The sequence below is a fragment of the Filicampus tigris genome, chromosome 17, assembly GCF_054856515.1.
Source record: "Filicampus tigris isolate MCC_2025a chromosome 17, RoL_Ftig_1.0, whole genome shotgun sequence".
NCBI classification, from domain to species: Eukaryota; Metazoa; Chordata; class Actinopteri; order Syngnathiformes; family Syngnathidae; genus Filicampus; species Filicampus tigris.
The window spans coordinates 4815942-4831714 of record NC_141233.1 but is presented as its reverse complement, the minus strand read 5'-3'; the positions used below and the strand labels follow the sequence as shown (position 1 = coordinate 4831714).

The following is a 15773-nucleotide window of genomic DNA, read 5'->3' as shown; positions in this document are numbered from 1 at the left end:
AAGAAATTACGCATTTTATGCACCTGTGAATATTGTCACATTATTTTTCTGTGTATGGTGCTGCAGTGTTTGTGCGTGAATATTCGTTATTTGCAGCTTTACAAATACCAGTAGTTCAGCGCTAGTTCTGTTAAGGTTTTGCATCAAGTCTGTTAATATTACTAGCAATGATTCTAAAATAAAAATACTAATAATAATGTGTTGCATTAAAGTTTACAACGTGTGTAACTCTGTGTTTTACAGTTAAATTCCACTGGAGTGTCGAACATATTAAAGCGATCAAAGTTAGCCTCTTTTTGACGAACACTAAGGTAGGGCAGAATGAGGAATGCTGATTGAATAATGAGTGATTGTGAATGGTTGTTTGTCTATTTGTGACCTGCGATTGACTGATGAGCAATATACTGTACAGTAGTCAAGGGAGAGAGGCAGCAGCTCAGCAGTGGTATAGAAAACAAACAAATGGATGGTAACATAGCTAGAACACAAACAACTGGTGATGAAAACAACAACCTAAAAAGTAAATGCATCATTTTAGACAAGGCAAGTTTATTTGCATAGCACATTTCATGCACAAGACAATTCAAAGTGCTTTACATAAAACATCGAAAGCATTCAAGAAAGAGAAATTAAGATTAAATTAACATTAAGAATTACAAAAATCAAAATCATGTAGAATAATTAGATTTGGATGATTATAAGCTTGATTGGACTCTCTAAATTGCCCCTAGGAATGATTGTGAGTGCGCATGTATGTTTGTCTCTGTGTGCGACTGTGGTGTACAGTCAAATGATACTGATAATTATTGCGTTGATAAAACAACTGTTTGGTGTGTTTGTGTGCGCAAAATGAAGAGATGGGTAATCTTTAATCACTAAGCAAATATTAAAAGGAATCCATTGCCTTAGCTCCCTACCTCAACTGCTAATTAATAGAGCCTGTGCTTGCATTCCTTGATGGAAGCAGGAGTGTCACACTCATTTGAATAATTGAATAAGACACATGATAGTCTGTGGATCAGAGCTCGCATTTTACTGTTGACACACCACCACACGCATACACACATTCACACATGGAACGGCTTGTCCACAGCCCCTAACATATTCACACACTTGCCGAGTGAAACTGACACACACTGACATGCTGGCATGTGCCATTTTGACAGCAGCATTGCAGCAGTCAAACAATGACTTCTCATTGAGGCGACAAATCCCTCGTGTTGTAACCGACATCATATAGTTAGTGTTTCATACAGATGTCACAGCAATGTGCCATCTGCCGGCAAGTGGCAGTCAAGTATGAATGACAGAGCCTGCCATGATTTCTGCCACAGCCAGTGGACCGTCTCACGTCCCACAACCCACCCAGTGAACTATTGAGAGCTTGCAGATGCTGGTGCATCTCTCCTTCTCCACATTTCAGACACCATTCTTTTATTACTCGAAGATCATCAGTTTCCTTCACGTTCCAAAATGCGTGCTTTATCTAGGAATGTCTCTCGAGTGACCTAATGAAAGTTGGTAGAACCAACAAACACTTTTTCTCCACTCCTAAGTGCTCTGGCAGTCTCCCGAGAACTTAAATTCATCTGTAGTCAGATGAAACTCTTCTATCTTTTAACTTATTCATGCTGCAGCGCTGCCATGAAGCGCTCTCTCATTTCGCCAGCATTTGCAAGCATCCCGTTTTAAATTCTGATAAAGGGTTGCCCGAACACAGACAGACAAATACTATTGGTGGAAGTGCGGGGGAAACAGTTATGAATAGCAGTTGTAAATGTTTGTTGATTATGCCAACAAGTTGCAGGAGGTTGCACAAGTATTTCTTTGCAATATTTGCCTGCATCTATCATGTACGATTTTGCTTGTCTGCTACATACAATGACAATGAAGATTTTTTATTTTGATCAAGGTAATCAGAGCATGTCAGCCTTAAAGCGGAAGTCAACTCAAATATATTTTTTTCAAGAATATGGTCACAGCAGGCCCACTAGTTGAAACAGGCATTCTGATTAATTTTGCGCATGAAAAGAGGTGTCATTTTCTATTTTATCCATTCATTTTGGAGAAATTAGGAAATAAGTGACTCCATGAATAAAGCCCCTTGTTAATGAGGTGAATGGCCGCGCCCCCTAACGTTCTATCCTTGGTCGGTCGGAGTCACTGGAGGAACCGATTCCAAACTCTCCATTGGAAATCATTGTACTTTCGTTGCTTATAACGTCCAAAAATGGTGATCAGTTGGCCCCAAAATTTATGTGGACATCCCTATTAATGACTACTTCAACATATCAAAAGGATTAACCTCTCCGTGGCTGATTTATATGAGAATAAGGATATTTGGAAGTGAGCAGAGCTACATAAATTTATGCTGGGACGAGCGCTCACTGCTTCTTTGCTAAAAAAAAAAACCCACTGCTTCTTTGCTGATCACAGTTAGGACGGGCGAGGCATTAAACACCAGTCAGGATATTTACAGAGACTGGAGTGGGAATGAGTGGACGTGCACATTAATTTGGGTGAGGAATGGACCCAGTTTTTCGACCGACAACACGCCGTCAACCATCATCTAAACCAGAACCTACATGCACATTTTTGTTGATTTTTTGTTCAATCAATGTTAAGGAAACAACATTAATTCAGCCATCATTTAAATTGGAATTAAATTTGACATTAAAGCTTGAAAAAATACTGAAACAAAAATATTGGGTTAGTCCACTACAAGATGTTAGCTTTTTCATTACTTACCCAAATGTATGAAAAACCTATGACAGAAAACATGTTTAAAATCAAAACATGTATTAGAATAGATCAAAATATTTTTAGTAAACCCCAGCACCTCTATTCTGTTTGATTTTGGCCATACATTATTAATTATAGTCAGTGTTTCAAATAAGATCATGTAGTTTTAGTCATCTGAAATATTTGTTTGTCAACCACGTATCATAAGATTTAAATCGACTAAATCTAAAGTGATTGACTGTAAGAACAACAGTCCATAATGCTGTAAGAAAAAATATTCTTTGAACATAATCCATTCAATAAAGAACAATACCACAGTAAACTAAGCTTGACTTGCGTCCGAGGCAGTAGCATGCCTTGGGATGCCCCCTTTACGCTCATGAGCGAAACGAAGCCAATGCTTCACAGCTGTACCAAAATCTTTCTGGGTCAGCGTGTAGTCAAACTGTCGAGCAGCAACTGAAAGACAAGATTACAATAAATAAATAACCAGCAGTCAGCAAGTTAAAACACTTGACTGGAAAGTGCAAACGACAAGCCTGGCTCCATCCAAGCATCTCTAAAAATACTTATATGTTGTAGCTTGCAATTTTACCATTACCTGATTCTAGTCTCATCTTTTTGGTAAGATTTAAAGCTTGAGTTGACGATGCTGGATTGCAAGATTTGAAATATGCATTTCAACTCATCCCCCTCTAAACGCCTCCTACTCCATCCAGTGATTCGACTAATCCCACACGCCCACAAACATGAACGTGCTTGCCTGTCACACGTCACAGCGCAGAAAACGAAATCGACTTCTGAAGTATATTTATATATTGAGGTAATAAAAAATGTTGGTGAATGTGGACAATTAATTTTAATATATTGTAAATCCCACAAACACTGGCCATCTCCTCATGCTTTTGCATCGGTGGCCTTGGAGGTTTTTAAGATAAATGGACTGCTGGGAGTGGGCGGCACGGTGGTCGACTGGTTAGCGCGTCCGCCTCACAGTTCAGAGGTCGTGGGTTCGACCCCTCTCTGTGTGGAGTTTGCATGTTCTCCCCGTGCCTGCGTGGGTTTTCTCCGGGTACTCTGGTTTCCTCCCACATTCCCCCAAAAAAACATGCATGGTAAATTGATTGGACTCTCTAAATTGCCCCTAGGTGTGATTGTGAGTGCGGATGTTTGTCTCTGTGTGCCCTGCGATTGGCTGGCAACCAATTAAGGGTGTCCCCCGCCTACTGCCCGAAGACAGCTGGGATAGGCTCCAGCACGCCCCGCGACCCTTGTGAGGATAAAGGGTATCGATAATGGATGGATGGATGGATGGACAGCGGGGAGGCACCAGGAGGAATGACTTTACGCCACAAAAGAAAGTACTTCAGAGCGTTGTGCTTAAAAACAACTGTGTTGTCATATTAAGTAGTTTATATGTGAGATAACTCACCAAACATACAGTCTTGCATCTTTGTCTCTGTGAACGCCTTCTTGCCGCTGTCTCTTTCGCTGTCTCTTTCGGCTCAAACTGTTGGTAGTTTCCGTCTAGAGAGAAAGACAAAGGCTGTGACATTTATAAAAAGGGCAACTAGTGCGATTTAAATTTGTCTAGAAAGACATTTCATTGTCGAAGCAAATTACAGAAATACATGACATACCATTTGGTGGATGTTGTGGGGGACCATGTGGGTTGTAATACTGCATTGCACCGTATTCCGATATCCCTATGGAAACAAAATCCTCCTAAAGTTAGGGAGTAGCAACAAAATCTGATATTATTGTCGTGTATCTCGGGATCCTGAACACCATATCAGAATTGTAAGCCAAACAAACAATACTCCTTCTGTGTCCCTGTCACCAACTTTATGTAGTGAAAGAGTACGGCAAGACCATCGTATAATACCAGGGATGCGACTGCTCGTTGTTGGGTCTGTCGCTGCGGATTACGCCACTGTGGAGTCTGCAGCTGGTGGTAATGGGCACCAGTGCTACTGCCACATCTTGATCCCAGCTGAAACACACAGTAGGAAATGCACAAAGCAGTTAAGGTATTAGCATGATGCTAACCTCAAAAGTGAGTAAATGTATGATTTCCATTCAGCTAGTTTAACATATTGCTCTGACCCAGGGATAAAATAGTATGCAATGTGGCATCCACATTTTCACTTTCAAATGACAAAGATAGTGTGACAAAACACACATACAGTAATACAACAAAGATGTTTAAACATGCCAGAATATTATGTTTTGTGACCGTTGCGTGACTGACTCACCCACTTGCTTGGATGGAGAGTGCCGGTAGGCTCCAGAAACCAGAGCTACAAAGGGGAAATTGGAAAACAAGTTGTGACTCAAACATGATACAGAGTGCTCCATCTAAAAGCATGACACACTCATATTTTATATACTATTCCTTCCATGTTGGGTAATCTCAGGAGTTTTCCAGTGTGATGTTATACCTGAAATTCATGCACATAATTTAGACGATGTGTTTTCTGCAGTATGCATGATGCCATCTAGCTCCTCAGAAGAACAAACATCTGAATTTGGTTCACTTACTGTTATTTTGATCAGTTTTCAATTCTGCTAAGACTGATACTGGTATAAGATCCTGAAAGAAAGGTAGAAAAAAAGTCAAAATGAGTGTGCTGCAATATCCATCCATCCATTATCTGTACCGCTTCTCCTCACAAGGGTCGCGGGGCGCGCTGGAGCCTATCCCAGCTGTCTTTGGGCAGTAGGCGGGGGACACCCTGAACTGGTTGCCAGCCAATCGCAGGGCACACAGAGACAAACAACCGCACTCACAATCACACCTAGGGGCAATTTAGAGTATCCAATCAACTTACCATGCATGTTTTTGGAATGTGGGAGGAAACCGGAGTGCCCGGAGAAAACCCACGCAGGCACGGGGAGAACATGCAAACTCCACACAGGGAGGCCGGAGCCGGGATCGAACCCACGACCTCTGAACTGTGAGGCGGACGTGCTAACCAGTCGACCACCGTGCCGCTGTGCTGCAATATATCTCTTCAAATTATTTTCACAATAAAAACCAATTATATCAAACCACACAACTTCTATAGTGTTAAAATTGATAGGTAAAGTGTCAGGTATTTACTATTTAGGGGTACAATATCCTTGAAATCAGTACAGTCTATCACAATGGTTAAATACAAAATGCAAAGGCTTGGGAGATTACAAGTTTGTACAATTCGAATTTGTTTCCTCTTTATGTGATCATGTTATTTGATTATGTTATCAAAGCTAACACCTTCACACAAGTCTTGCACTGTGTAACAGAAGTGATTAGAATGGTCTTATTTATTTATGCATGCATGCTATGATCCATTGACTACTACGCCTTGGTTTCTCTTTTGGTAGCCTATACAATGTTTGCCCCTTGTTTTGCCTCTTCTTGTTCTGGCACCCCGGTGCACAACAGCTGTCTACCATGATTGTAAAAATGTTTTGTTTACTACAAGTAGCGGACATGTTTTCTATCATGCCAAAATGGCTGTGTGGATGGTTTTTTTTTGTTTTTTTTAAGAAACAAACTGACAAATTTGCTGAAATACGGTGGTGTGAACGTTTGGCGCATTATATTGCCTGCGTAACGTCATCGTCTATCGGTGAGAGCTTTCTGATTGGCTGACTATAACCACATCATTCAGTTACAATGCATGCAATTGCTCAGTTCGTTTCACACTGCGAACAGAACCCCGACAGTTAAATGACAAAATTGAAAAAAACCCCAAACATTTAAACACATCGAGATATTAAATCAAGTCTCTCCAAACTCGGTTCTCAAGGGCCGGTGTCCTGCCCGTTTTCTATCTACGCCAGCTGTAACACACATGATTCAAAAGTTATCAAGCTTCTTCAGAGCTTGCTAATGAGCTGATCATTTGAAACAGGTGTGTTGTAGCAGGCACAGATGGAAAACAGGCAGAAAAGTGGCCATTGAGGGCGGGAGCTCGACATGTCATGTCGACATTAAATAATACATTGGTCGTAACCGTTATAGGTTTGAAAAAAGACCCAGATTCAAAACAAAGGAACAGAATCTTTACACACATTTAGCTCAATGTAGGTAAAGTTAAATCAAACATAAGCACAGAACAATACAGTTATTTGTTCACAGAACCCAAGAAAGATAATTTCCTCAAACTTACTGAAAAAGCAGGCAGCTACATACTCGGAGCTGGTTGTCTGTACGGAAAAGGGCGCAATGAAGTCAAGTGCAAATCAGTGTGCAATTGCGCATGCGCTGCTGGTTCTTCTTCTGTTGCATTCCGGCAGAGGAGACACTTACTGCAGGTTGCTGGTGCTACTTCATGTCACACCAGTCAATACGTTACACAATTAAGTTTTATGCGGGAAGTCCAACACACCTCTAAAGGCTCATTTATGCTCAACGTTAAATACAGATCTGGTTACGTACAGTGTAAGAGCCTTCTAAATGACAATCTGAAAGAAGAGGACTTCGCATTGAAGTGTCGCACAGAAATGATACAAATATTCACATATTTATCTTGGCGAGCTTTAGGCCTACATCTTTTTTGGGGGTATGGACCATTTTTGAGTTAGAGCACTGCGCGGAAATGGCTAAGAAATGAAACGTTTTCATGAAACAGGACCAACACCAGTGCGGTCAGGGGTAAAAAAAAATCTGTCAGATAAAAGTGGTTAAAAAAAAAAAATCAGGAGTGAGTGAGTGAGTGAGTGAGTGAGTGACTGAGTGAGCGAGCGAGCGAGTGAGTGAGTGAGCGAGCGAGCGAGATACAGTACACACACTTTTTGCAACAAAAGCCTGTGCCCCTCAGCATATGCCCCCTTCCCGCCTTCCTCCGCTGAAGTACAAAAATAGAGAAGGGCAAACGTATAACACAGATTCAACATTAATCAAACATTGACCTTTCAAACTTTTCCATTCAACCAAAATACAATGTAGATTCAACTGCATCCTTTCATCACAAACTTCAATGCTGACAAGATGTTATTGAACCAATGTTGATTTACCATCAGTCTTCAACCCAAACCCAAAAAGAACCAAAAATTAACCTTCTTAACCGTAATTCAACATTGATTTAACATCTTTTGCTATCTGGGATGTCATTTTCAGTCGACAGAAGACAAAATGGCCGCCCCCGGAGATGGCTAAAAACAAGTGGATTAACACTTATCCCACAAACGCAATATTTATCAGAATGCTCTCTTGCAACTAGTGGGCTTGCATAGAACATATTCTTGAAGAAACTATGTTTGCGTTGACTTCCCTTTAAATAAACATAAAACAAATAATCTGGTTTAGTAGTAACAACATTTCAGTAGGTTGTACATCGTCATCATTATGGTCGTTCAGGCCGGCCATCGAAGCCTGCATTTTCATTCACTGCCTGTAAGGTCTGCTCAATCAGGGGTTGAAGTTGATCCAGGAATTTGTACTATCAGAGTTAAAACAGAAGTACAGTGGAACCTCGATTTACAGGGCTAATTGGAGGAAGGCGTTGTACGTTAGAGCCAATTGTCCGTTACATCGAAGTCCTTTTTTTATTACCTAAAAACACAGGATACAATACAATTTTTTTGTAGTCTATATATTCCCAGTACAATACAAAATTATTGTCAATAGATAAAAGCTTGAAACTGTTTGAAAATGTATCCAAATTGACCTTGTTTGTGCTTGGGTGAGGATAATGGAATGCATCTAGTTGCGTTTATGAGCCACTATGTTAGCGCTTATTTTTTCACATCTGTTACGATTAGATGGAATAGATAAATAATAGAACTGTACTGTACCAAAAATAGCATGTTTGAGAGACGTGTACATGACTACCGCCCAAGTAAAGAATAGCCATTGACATGAATATGTAGGCATTGCATGAATATTATGGCATTGCATAAATTAATGTCCATGCATTCCATTACCTTTAATGAGCCCGTTGCACCTGCTAACATGGCCGCCACATGTGTACATGCATTGCTTTTAGGAAAGTCGCTCCCACCAACATGGCCGTCACATTGGCACCCTTTTTAGCCTGCTCTAGTCTACTGTAAGTCTGTTCTATTGTGAAAAGAGAGCAACGCAGTAAACAGCGCTGTGGCGAACTGCAGCCAATTCTGGAACTAACATACTTGGAAAAGGTAAAGGGCTTGAAAGATACTACACAAATGGCGTTTTGAGTGGACTGCACACTATTTCCTGTCCGTCTGTCCATTAAATTGAGGTTCCACTTTAGTTTTGCAGAACGCTGCCAGCTGTGCCCAGAGTGTTCAATTTAACACCCGATAGTCGCTATCCACGCACTTTTGTGTTGAAAGCAATTGTCCTTATCACTCTGACACCGCCATGTATCGAATGTTAATGGGGCAATGTGCATTGGCTGTGTGAATCCCCACGTCTCACACGGCAATGCTCCGGCAAATTCTCTTCAAAAGCCAATAGTGAATACATCTGATGTACCAATTGAAGTGTGAAAGTGGCTATAGACAGCCAGAGGACTCTGTTACCTCCTCCTCATTCTGGTCACCAGCCGATTTACACACTGCTTTGGGATAGCATTGCATTTCTCAGTTAGGAATCACAACTCAGCTAATGTGGTTATTTTGGTCAGTCGAACACAAACAGCACGCTCAAACTGAAACCCACCTGTGTAAAGTTCAGTTCAGGTCGGCATTGTTAGCTGGCTGCACTATTCCTCTCATCCAATTTCTGGACAAACTCTGTGATGAACGCCATCCTGTGTTTTTCCACTGATGGAAATGCCATTATACAAGTGAGTAATCCCTTAAATTCATAACAAGAATCAATAAATAGCAATGGCAGAATTCGAATCAGATTTATCACTTTTAACTTGAGCGCAACACACAGACTTAAATGCATGTTCTTGCAAATGAGCTATTATTGAGAAGAGAAATAAAGTGGTTTCCAAGGCACTGAAAGTGGAGTTGTTAACTCACCCGACTTCCCTGCAGGCAGCCTGGGTTCTGTTTCCATTCAGTGGTGGTGTTACTGTATGAATGGCTGTTTGTCTATGTGACCTACGATTGGCAGGTGACCATGTCCACGGCAGAGGCTGCCTTTCGCCAAAAGTCAACCGCAATAGACTCCAGCACTCTGCGACACTGAACAGTATCATGGGTAAAGGAAATGGAAAGATGAATACATAACAAAACTCGTTTTGCAGGGGTCAAAATGTGTAAGAAAATACTGTAAATTATACAGCATAGATTTCCAAACATTTACTTCAAGTTCAGTAACAGCTTTGTAAATGTCTTTTTAAAAGTAACTGTGTGCTTGTATATATATTTTTTACCTCAACGCCGCAATTTGTAAGATGCTTAACTGTTTTTGCCCTGTTCTTGTGTGTCATGATCTGTTTTCGTTGTTTAGAGTTTTGTTTCATGTTACGTCTTGTTTTCTTGTGCCTTTTGCATAGCTTGCTTATTCAGATTTGTTTATACCTGTTCTCGTCAACCCGGTCCCTTGTGTAAACCAATCAGCTCCTTCCAACCACTCGTATCTTGTCCAGGTGTTCCTCGTTGTCTCGTCAGTTTGCTTGTATTTAGTTCTCTGATGTCTTTCTGTCTTTGTCGAGCATTGCTTCTGTCACGGAAAAATAAGAAAATTGAAAAAAATGGACGTGTTTTTCATAGGACAGCGACGATATGCTCAATATTTACTATATTTTGACAGTCAGTTATGTTGTCTCACAAACATCAATACATTTGGGTTTCATTTATTTATTCATTCATTCATTATCCATACCGCTTATCCTCACAAGGGTCGCGGGCGTGCTGGAGCCTATCCCAGCTGTCTTTGGGCAGTAGGCGGGGGACACCCTGAGTTGGTTGCCAGCCAATCGCAGGGCACACAGAGACAAACATCCGCACTCACAATCACACCTAGGGGCAATTTAGAGTATCCAATCAACTTACCATGCATGTTTTTAGAATGTGGGAGGAAACCCACGCAGGGGGAGAACATGCAAACTCCACACAGGGAGGCCGGAGCCGGGATCGAACCCACGACCTCTGAACTGTGAGGCGGACGTGCTAACCAGTCGACCACCGTGCCGCCACCCATTTGGGTTTCATTGTCTTTTAAATACATGTTCAAAAAAGGAGCATTTATGTCAACCTGTTTAGCACAATTGTATTTTGTGAAGAATTCATGTTGAACTTTATATTTGTGTGTCTGTTTTCTTTACTGCAGGCCTTCATTAAGCTGACCTGGAGCCTATAGCTGCGAGAGCCTGGGTACATTGGTCGCCAGCCAACTGCAGGGCAAAAATTAACACAAAACTATTCACACCTATGGGCAATTAGAATCGTAATTGTTGCTGTTAGAATGTAGGACACGTCACCATGCTGCCTTGTGTTGAACTAACCAAATGGAATTGCATGGTTGGTTTTGAGTGTCTCACTCTGCCTTTGCTATTTGTATTGCACTTAATCTTTTGCTAATTCTGTCCTTTGCTTAACAAAATCAACTGTTTACTGCTCTGACTAAGCCAAAGATGACATTCCTCTTCAGTGGAAAATGGAGTGTATGTTTAAGACAATCTGTGCTGATTATTCCTCCTTTGCTAGAGTGACAGTAGAACTGATGCTGTGAAAAATGGTTTGTTGTTATGTGGTTACAGTCCACTGTTGTCTTTGTTGGGGATAATAAACCCAATCCAAACTAATTACATTTTTATTTGTTTCATCTAAGCTTTTGCGAGGAGAGACGAAGGAAATGTTCCAACAGATGGGGATTTCACCATCCATTATAGTAAACAATAGATCTCGGCTAATTAATGCTGGGAAATGTGTTGAGTTTATCATAGCACAGCGGCTCATTGAAACAAAGCTTTTTGTGGGCTCTAACTCTTCTTCCAGGCTTTTAGTCATTCATTCAAATTGGTTCATTTGATTTTTTCTGTTTACCAAAACAGTTGTACTGGAAGAGAACAATCTCTCACATGAATTAAAGTGTGGACACAGACAGCATGTTCCAGTAATTCACCTTTTCCCGTTTTTGTCTTGCGGAACCTATCCTATTCGGTGTAAAACATTGTTCTCTCTTTCTGGAATGCTCTAAAATGCAACAGAGGCCGCCTTTTCCTCCTTTGAAGAGGAGCAAAATTTTATCTGGGTTGTTTATAGGACTAACAGAACACATGTACACTTCTGGTGCATTTTTAAAATATATTTAAGCAGTTTATTTTTAAGGGTATTTTTTTTAGATGTTTGAAATATTCATCTGTTTTGGGATCATAATTTGCGGTATATTTATTATTCCTATCAATATAGCTAATTACAGATTTGGTGGGGGGCATCAATTGTGGTTTGTCGCTCTTTGCGGCGTGGTTTGGTCCCTATCCCCAGTGAATAGTGGGGGATTACAAGTTCCCTGTGCAGTGCCACAATTTGCCCTCTGTCTCTGCACTGGCTCCCGAATATAACCACACTTGACAGTCACTTCCCTCCCTATTTGCACAGCTGCTGCTTACCTGCAATGAAGCCAGCAGCTGCTCATCTGCGACAAAGCTACTATATCAGTCACACTCAGCTCTCCCCTCACTTCCACATTGTTCTTTGTCATCTCTATGAAATAATTTCCAGCATTTTTTTCTCGGATTTATCTCTTGGTCTCGGCCCCATGTGTTTCTGATTAATCTCCTGCCTTCTCCTTGCTGTCGGTCTGTCGTGCTGTTCATTTCCCACTGCACTCCTCACCTTTTTGACCATGCCTCATCGGCCTCGAGTAACTCAGCCAGTGAGAGCCTTTCTACCTTGCCTCACATCCATGCACATACGTCCCTGGATGGAAAGCCTCCCTCCCCCACACAGCCACAGACACACAAATTATGAGTTTGATATTTCTGCCTCATGACAGACAAACCTTCCTGCTCCGAAAAACCACAACTTAACTCGTGTTTTGTTGCATTTGGGTTCCTACAACACGTTACAATGCAAAAGTAAAGTTAAAATTAAAATGCCATCTTTTCCTCTTATTAGCATTCCAGTATACATACTGTATACAATGATTAAAAATGAAATTGTACTAATGAGGAACTGCTCATGGCTGTGTTCATTTCAGAGGCACAAATAATGTTTCAGGAACTTTCATGAGGCGGAACCTGTACACCAGCATGATCCTGTGTTCATGGATAGTCTTGTTGCTGTGGTTTATTTTTCATGTGGCAGTTATCCAACATTCGGCAAGCACTTTCGTGTGTCTCTCATATATGTTCTCTCAATGTATAAGCATATTATGTCGGTGCGTTTGTATGAGCAGTGTGATGCCTTTGAGCTGAGTGCCATCACGATGTATCTGGGCCAACCACCTGTCAGAGCGTCTGATGGGAGAGTTTTGTAATCTGACAGGTAATCTGGCCATCAAACACAGTGAAAAACGACTCCCAGTGGCTCGGCCTGCCTCTCTCTCCTCTTCGCTCTCCTCTAGTTTCAGGCCAAGAGACACAGTCAACCCAACCCTCGGGTACATCTAAACAAACAGATACTTCATGGTGTAATTAAAATGTTGTCTATACAGTATGTGCCGTGAATAGCCCCCATGGGCCTGTTTATGATGGAGATAAATACTCCTATGATAATAGCCTTGTTAATGGAAGCAGGTAGGTGTATTATGATTATAGTGTTTGATCTGTACAGTATTATTCAGAGGAAGGAGAGCTAAAAAGAAAAGACAGCATTCTCTCAGGGCACGTTGACAATCTCTAATTGTACAGCTCAAGTGTCAAATGTGAGTTTATCATAATACTGTAAGGTCATTCTGCTGTGCATGAATGCTTTACTTTTGCCTCTCATGGTTTATTGAGAAACAAAGATGAAATGAGTGATTATGTGAGCAAAGCCTCGGGAGAATCCCAAATAGGATGCATTGGAGCGAAGTGAAGTAATCCATGTAAAATAAATTGTCCAGACAAGATAGTGTTTCTGAATTTTATGGTGCAAGCAGCTTGAGGGCAAGCACAGTTTCATTCTCCAATTATGAAGTGCCTCACAAACAAACCTTCTGCAGTCTTTCATTAAACACTGCTTGATTTAGCTTTCACAGGAAATTAGGGGGAAACAACCCCCAAGTGTTTAGATGAGACTCTGATAACGGAATACATTTTGTGTTGCAGAAAACTGGCAACTTTTGGAACTCTGACAGAAATGGTGCATTGGATTTTCAGAGCAGATCAATGACTGTTTACATGCAGTCAATATTCGGGTTAAGGTCAAAATTCTGGTTTCTGAAACATTCTGGATAACACGGCGTTTTGATGTGCGAGCAGAGTTACTACCGTATAGAATGGTAGTAGTGATCAATTGGAATATCCCGGTCGAAGCAGGTGACGTACGGATAAGGTCATGACGCAAATAGATGCCATTTCCTATTCTTACTTTCTACTGTCAATAAAAAAAACTATATTCATGTCACTGACCCCACAGGAATAAAGCAGTCATTTTTCTGCTGGCTCCAAAAGTGTACTGCTATGTTGTTTACCTCTGCCTGAGTACTTCTGACGAGGTGCGGGTCAGACGCATGGATTTATATAAGTGTTTTTAAACTAAATGTGTTATTTTCACCGTAGAGACAGAAAATAACGTGAAAACGCCACACAGAAATTAATGCATTCATATATATATATATATATATATATATATATATATATATATATATATATATATATATATTTATAAATATATATATATAAATATACAAAACTACCATGCATATTTGGAATGTCGGAGGAAGCCTGAGAGTAAACAGAGAGAAAGCACGGAGAGACTATTGGAGAGGTGTACCTCGTTTCTCACATTAAGTGAACTGGGATAGGCTCCAACCCACCCCGACCCCGATTAGAATAATCAGTATAGAAAAGGAATGGCTGGTTGGTCTGCTGAACAACTTAGTTTTATGCACACATACAATAAATAATTGGAGGGTGTCCAGTTAGATGCACTGTGATCATCTATTCAATCATTGAAATTCAATAAAATGTATGAAGCTCAATTCCATTATAGAATCCCATAGCTGGAATGGATGTAATCACTTATGGTATTTAATAATTGTATTGAATAAGCATAACATGCCATTTTGCCATACAATACGAGAAGCAATTCCTGAAAAATCAGAATTTACCATCGAATGCAGCATTGTGCAGCAGACACAACATTGTTTTGCAGTCTCTATCGGCAAGCTGGCCCCTCCTGCTGATACGTGTCTTTTATTGTAAAGCAGATTCTCGGAGAGGCAGGCTTTAATCCATGGGTATATTTATGATGAAGTCATTACCGAATGGGGCAGTAGCCTGGCCAAAGATTTGCTCTGTGAAGGCTTCTTGTTTCAGAGTAGATTACCGTCAATGCTGTTCAATAGAAACACGTACCAGCCAGTGCAACAGAATAGTCAATTGTGCTCTGTAGTTGCAGGATTAGCATGGACAGTTTTAACAATGGTTACAAGTGTTTCAACAAATTCGGCTCCATTTTGAAAAGAAAGCTAAATATTCGTCCCTTCATGACAGGCATTGTTAGATTGGGTATTTGGATCAATTTAAATGGCGAGAATATGCAGGCAAATGAGCCAGGTATATTAGAATAAAAGGAAGCCAAAGTGGTTCCAGGTGGTGCACTGTGATTTTAACAGGGAGGGGAATAATTGGATGTATTATGAAATCATAAAAGATTCATTATTGCCGCCAAGCAGGAAATGGGATGAAAGGGGAGTCTGTTTGTTCGGTGTGGCATGATGTGCAAATCAGGCGCCAGAGACAGGAGGGTGTGGAAATCAAATAGAAGGAGGCTAAGTGGCTTTGAGACAGTCTGTCCTGAAGGAAATTAGTCAATATTCTAATCTCATAATTTTGTGATAAAAGCCACATTGCGGTCTTTGGGGGATTCATTTATTCATTTTTATATATTTATTAAGACAGCATTATTAGCATTATATAATGTGCAGTCAATAGTTCTAAATCAGTTTTAGTATAAATAGAACAGAAAAACACTGCATGGATTTCTGTATTTATTACCATTACCACAGTGTT

General features: G+C 40.6%; 1 protein-coding gene across 4 annotated transcripts; it reads right to left on the bottom strand.

Annotated features, from left to right (window-relative positions):
- Window positions 1-696: 696 nt before the first annotated feature.
- LOC147132958 (uncharacterized) lies at window positions 697-6966 on the bottom strand. Of its 4 annotated transcripts, XM_086012717.1 has the most exons (8): window positions 6900-6966; window positions 5284-5335; window positions 5133-5183; window positions 4998-5042; window positions 4628-4735; window positions 4383-4467; window positions 4175-4269; window positions 697-3201 (listed from the first exon to the last, which is right to left on the bottom strand). In XM_086012717.1, the coding sequence occupies exons 3-8, from the start codon at window positions 5142-5144 to the stop codon at window positions 3172-3174; spliced, it is 375 nt and encodes a 124-aa protein (XP_085868843.1). In that variant the 5' UTR covers window positions 5145-5183; window positions 5284-5335; window positions 6900-6966; the 3' UTR covers window positions 697-3171. The 4 variants fall into 4 exon arrangements, 3 of the variants coding, with proteins under 3 accessions (XP_085868843.1, XP_085868841.1, XP_085868842.1); XR_015081880.1 differs by having other exon boundaries at window positions 4383-4448; window positions 4998-5183; XM_086012715.1 differs by lacking the exon at window positions 5133-5183 and having other exon boundaries at window positions 5184-5335; window positions 6900-6961.
- Between the last annotated feature and the right edge of the window lie 8807 nt (window positions 6967-15773).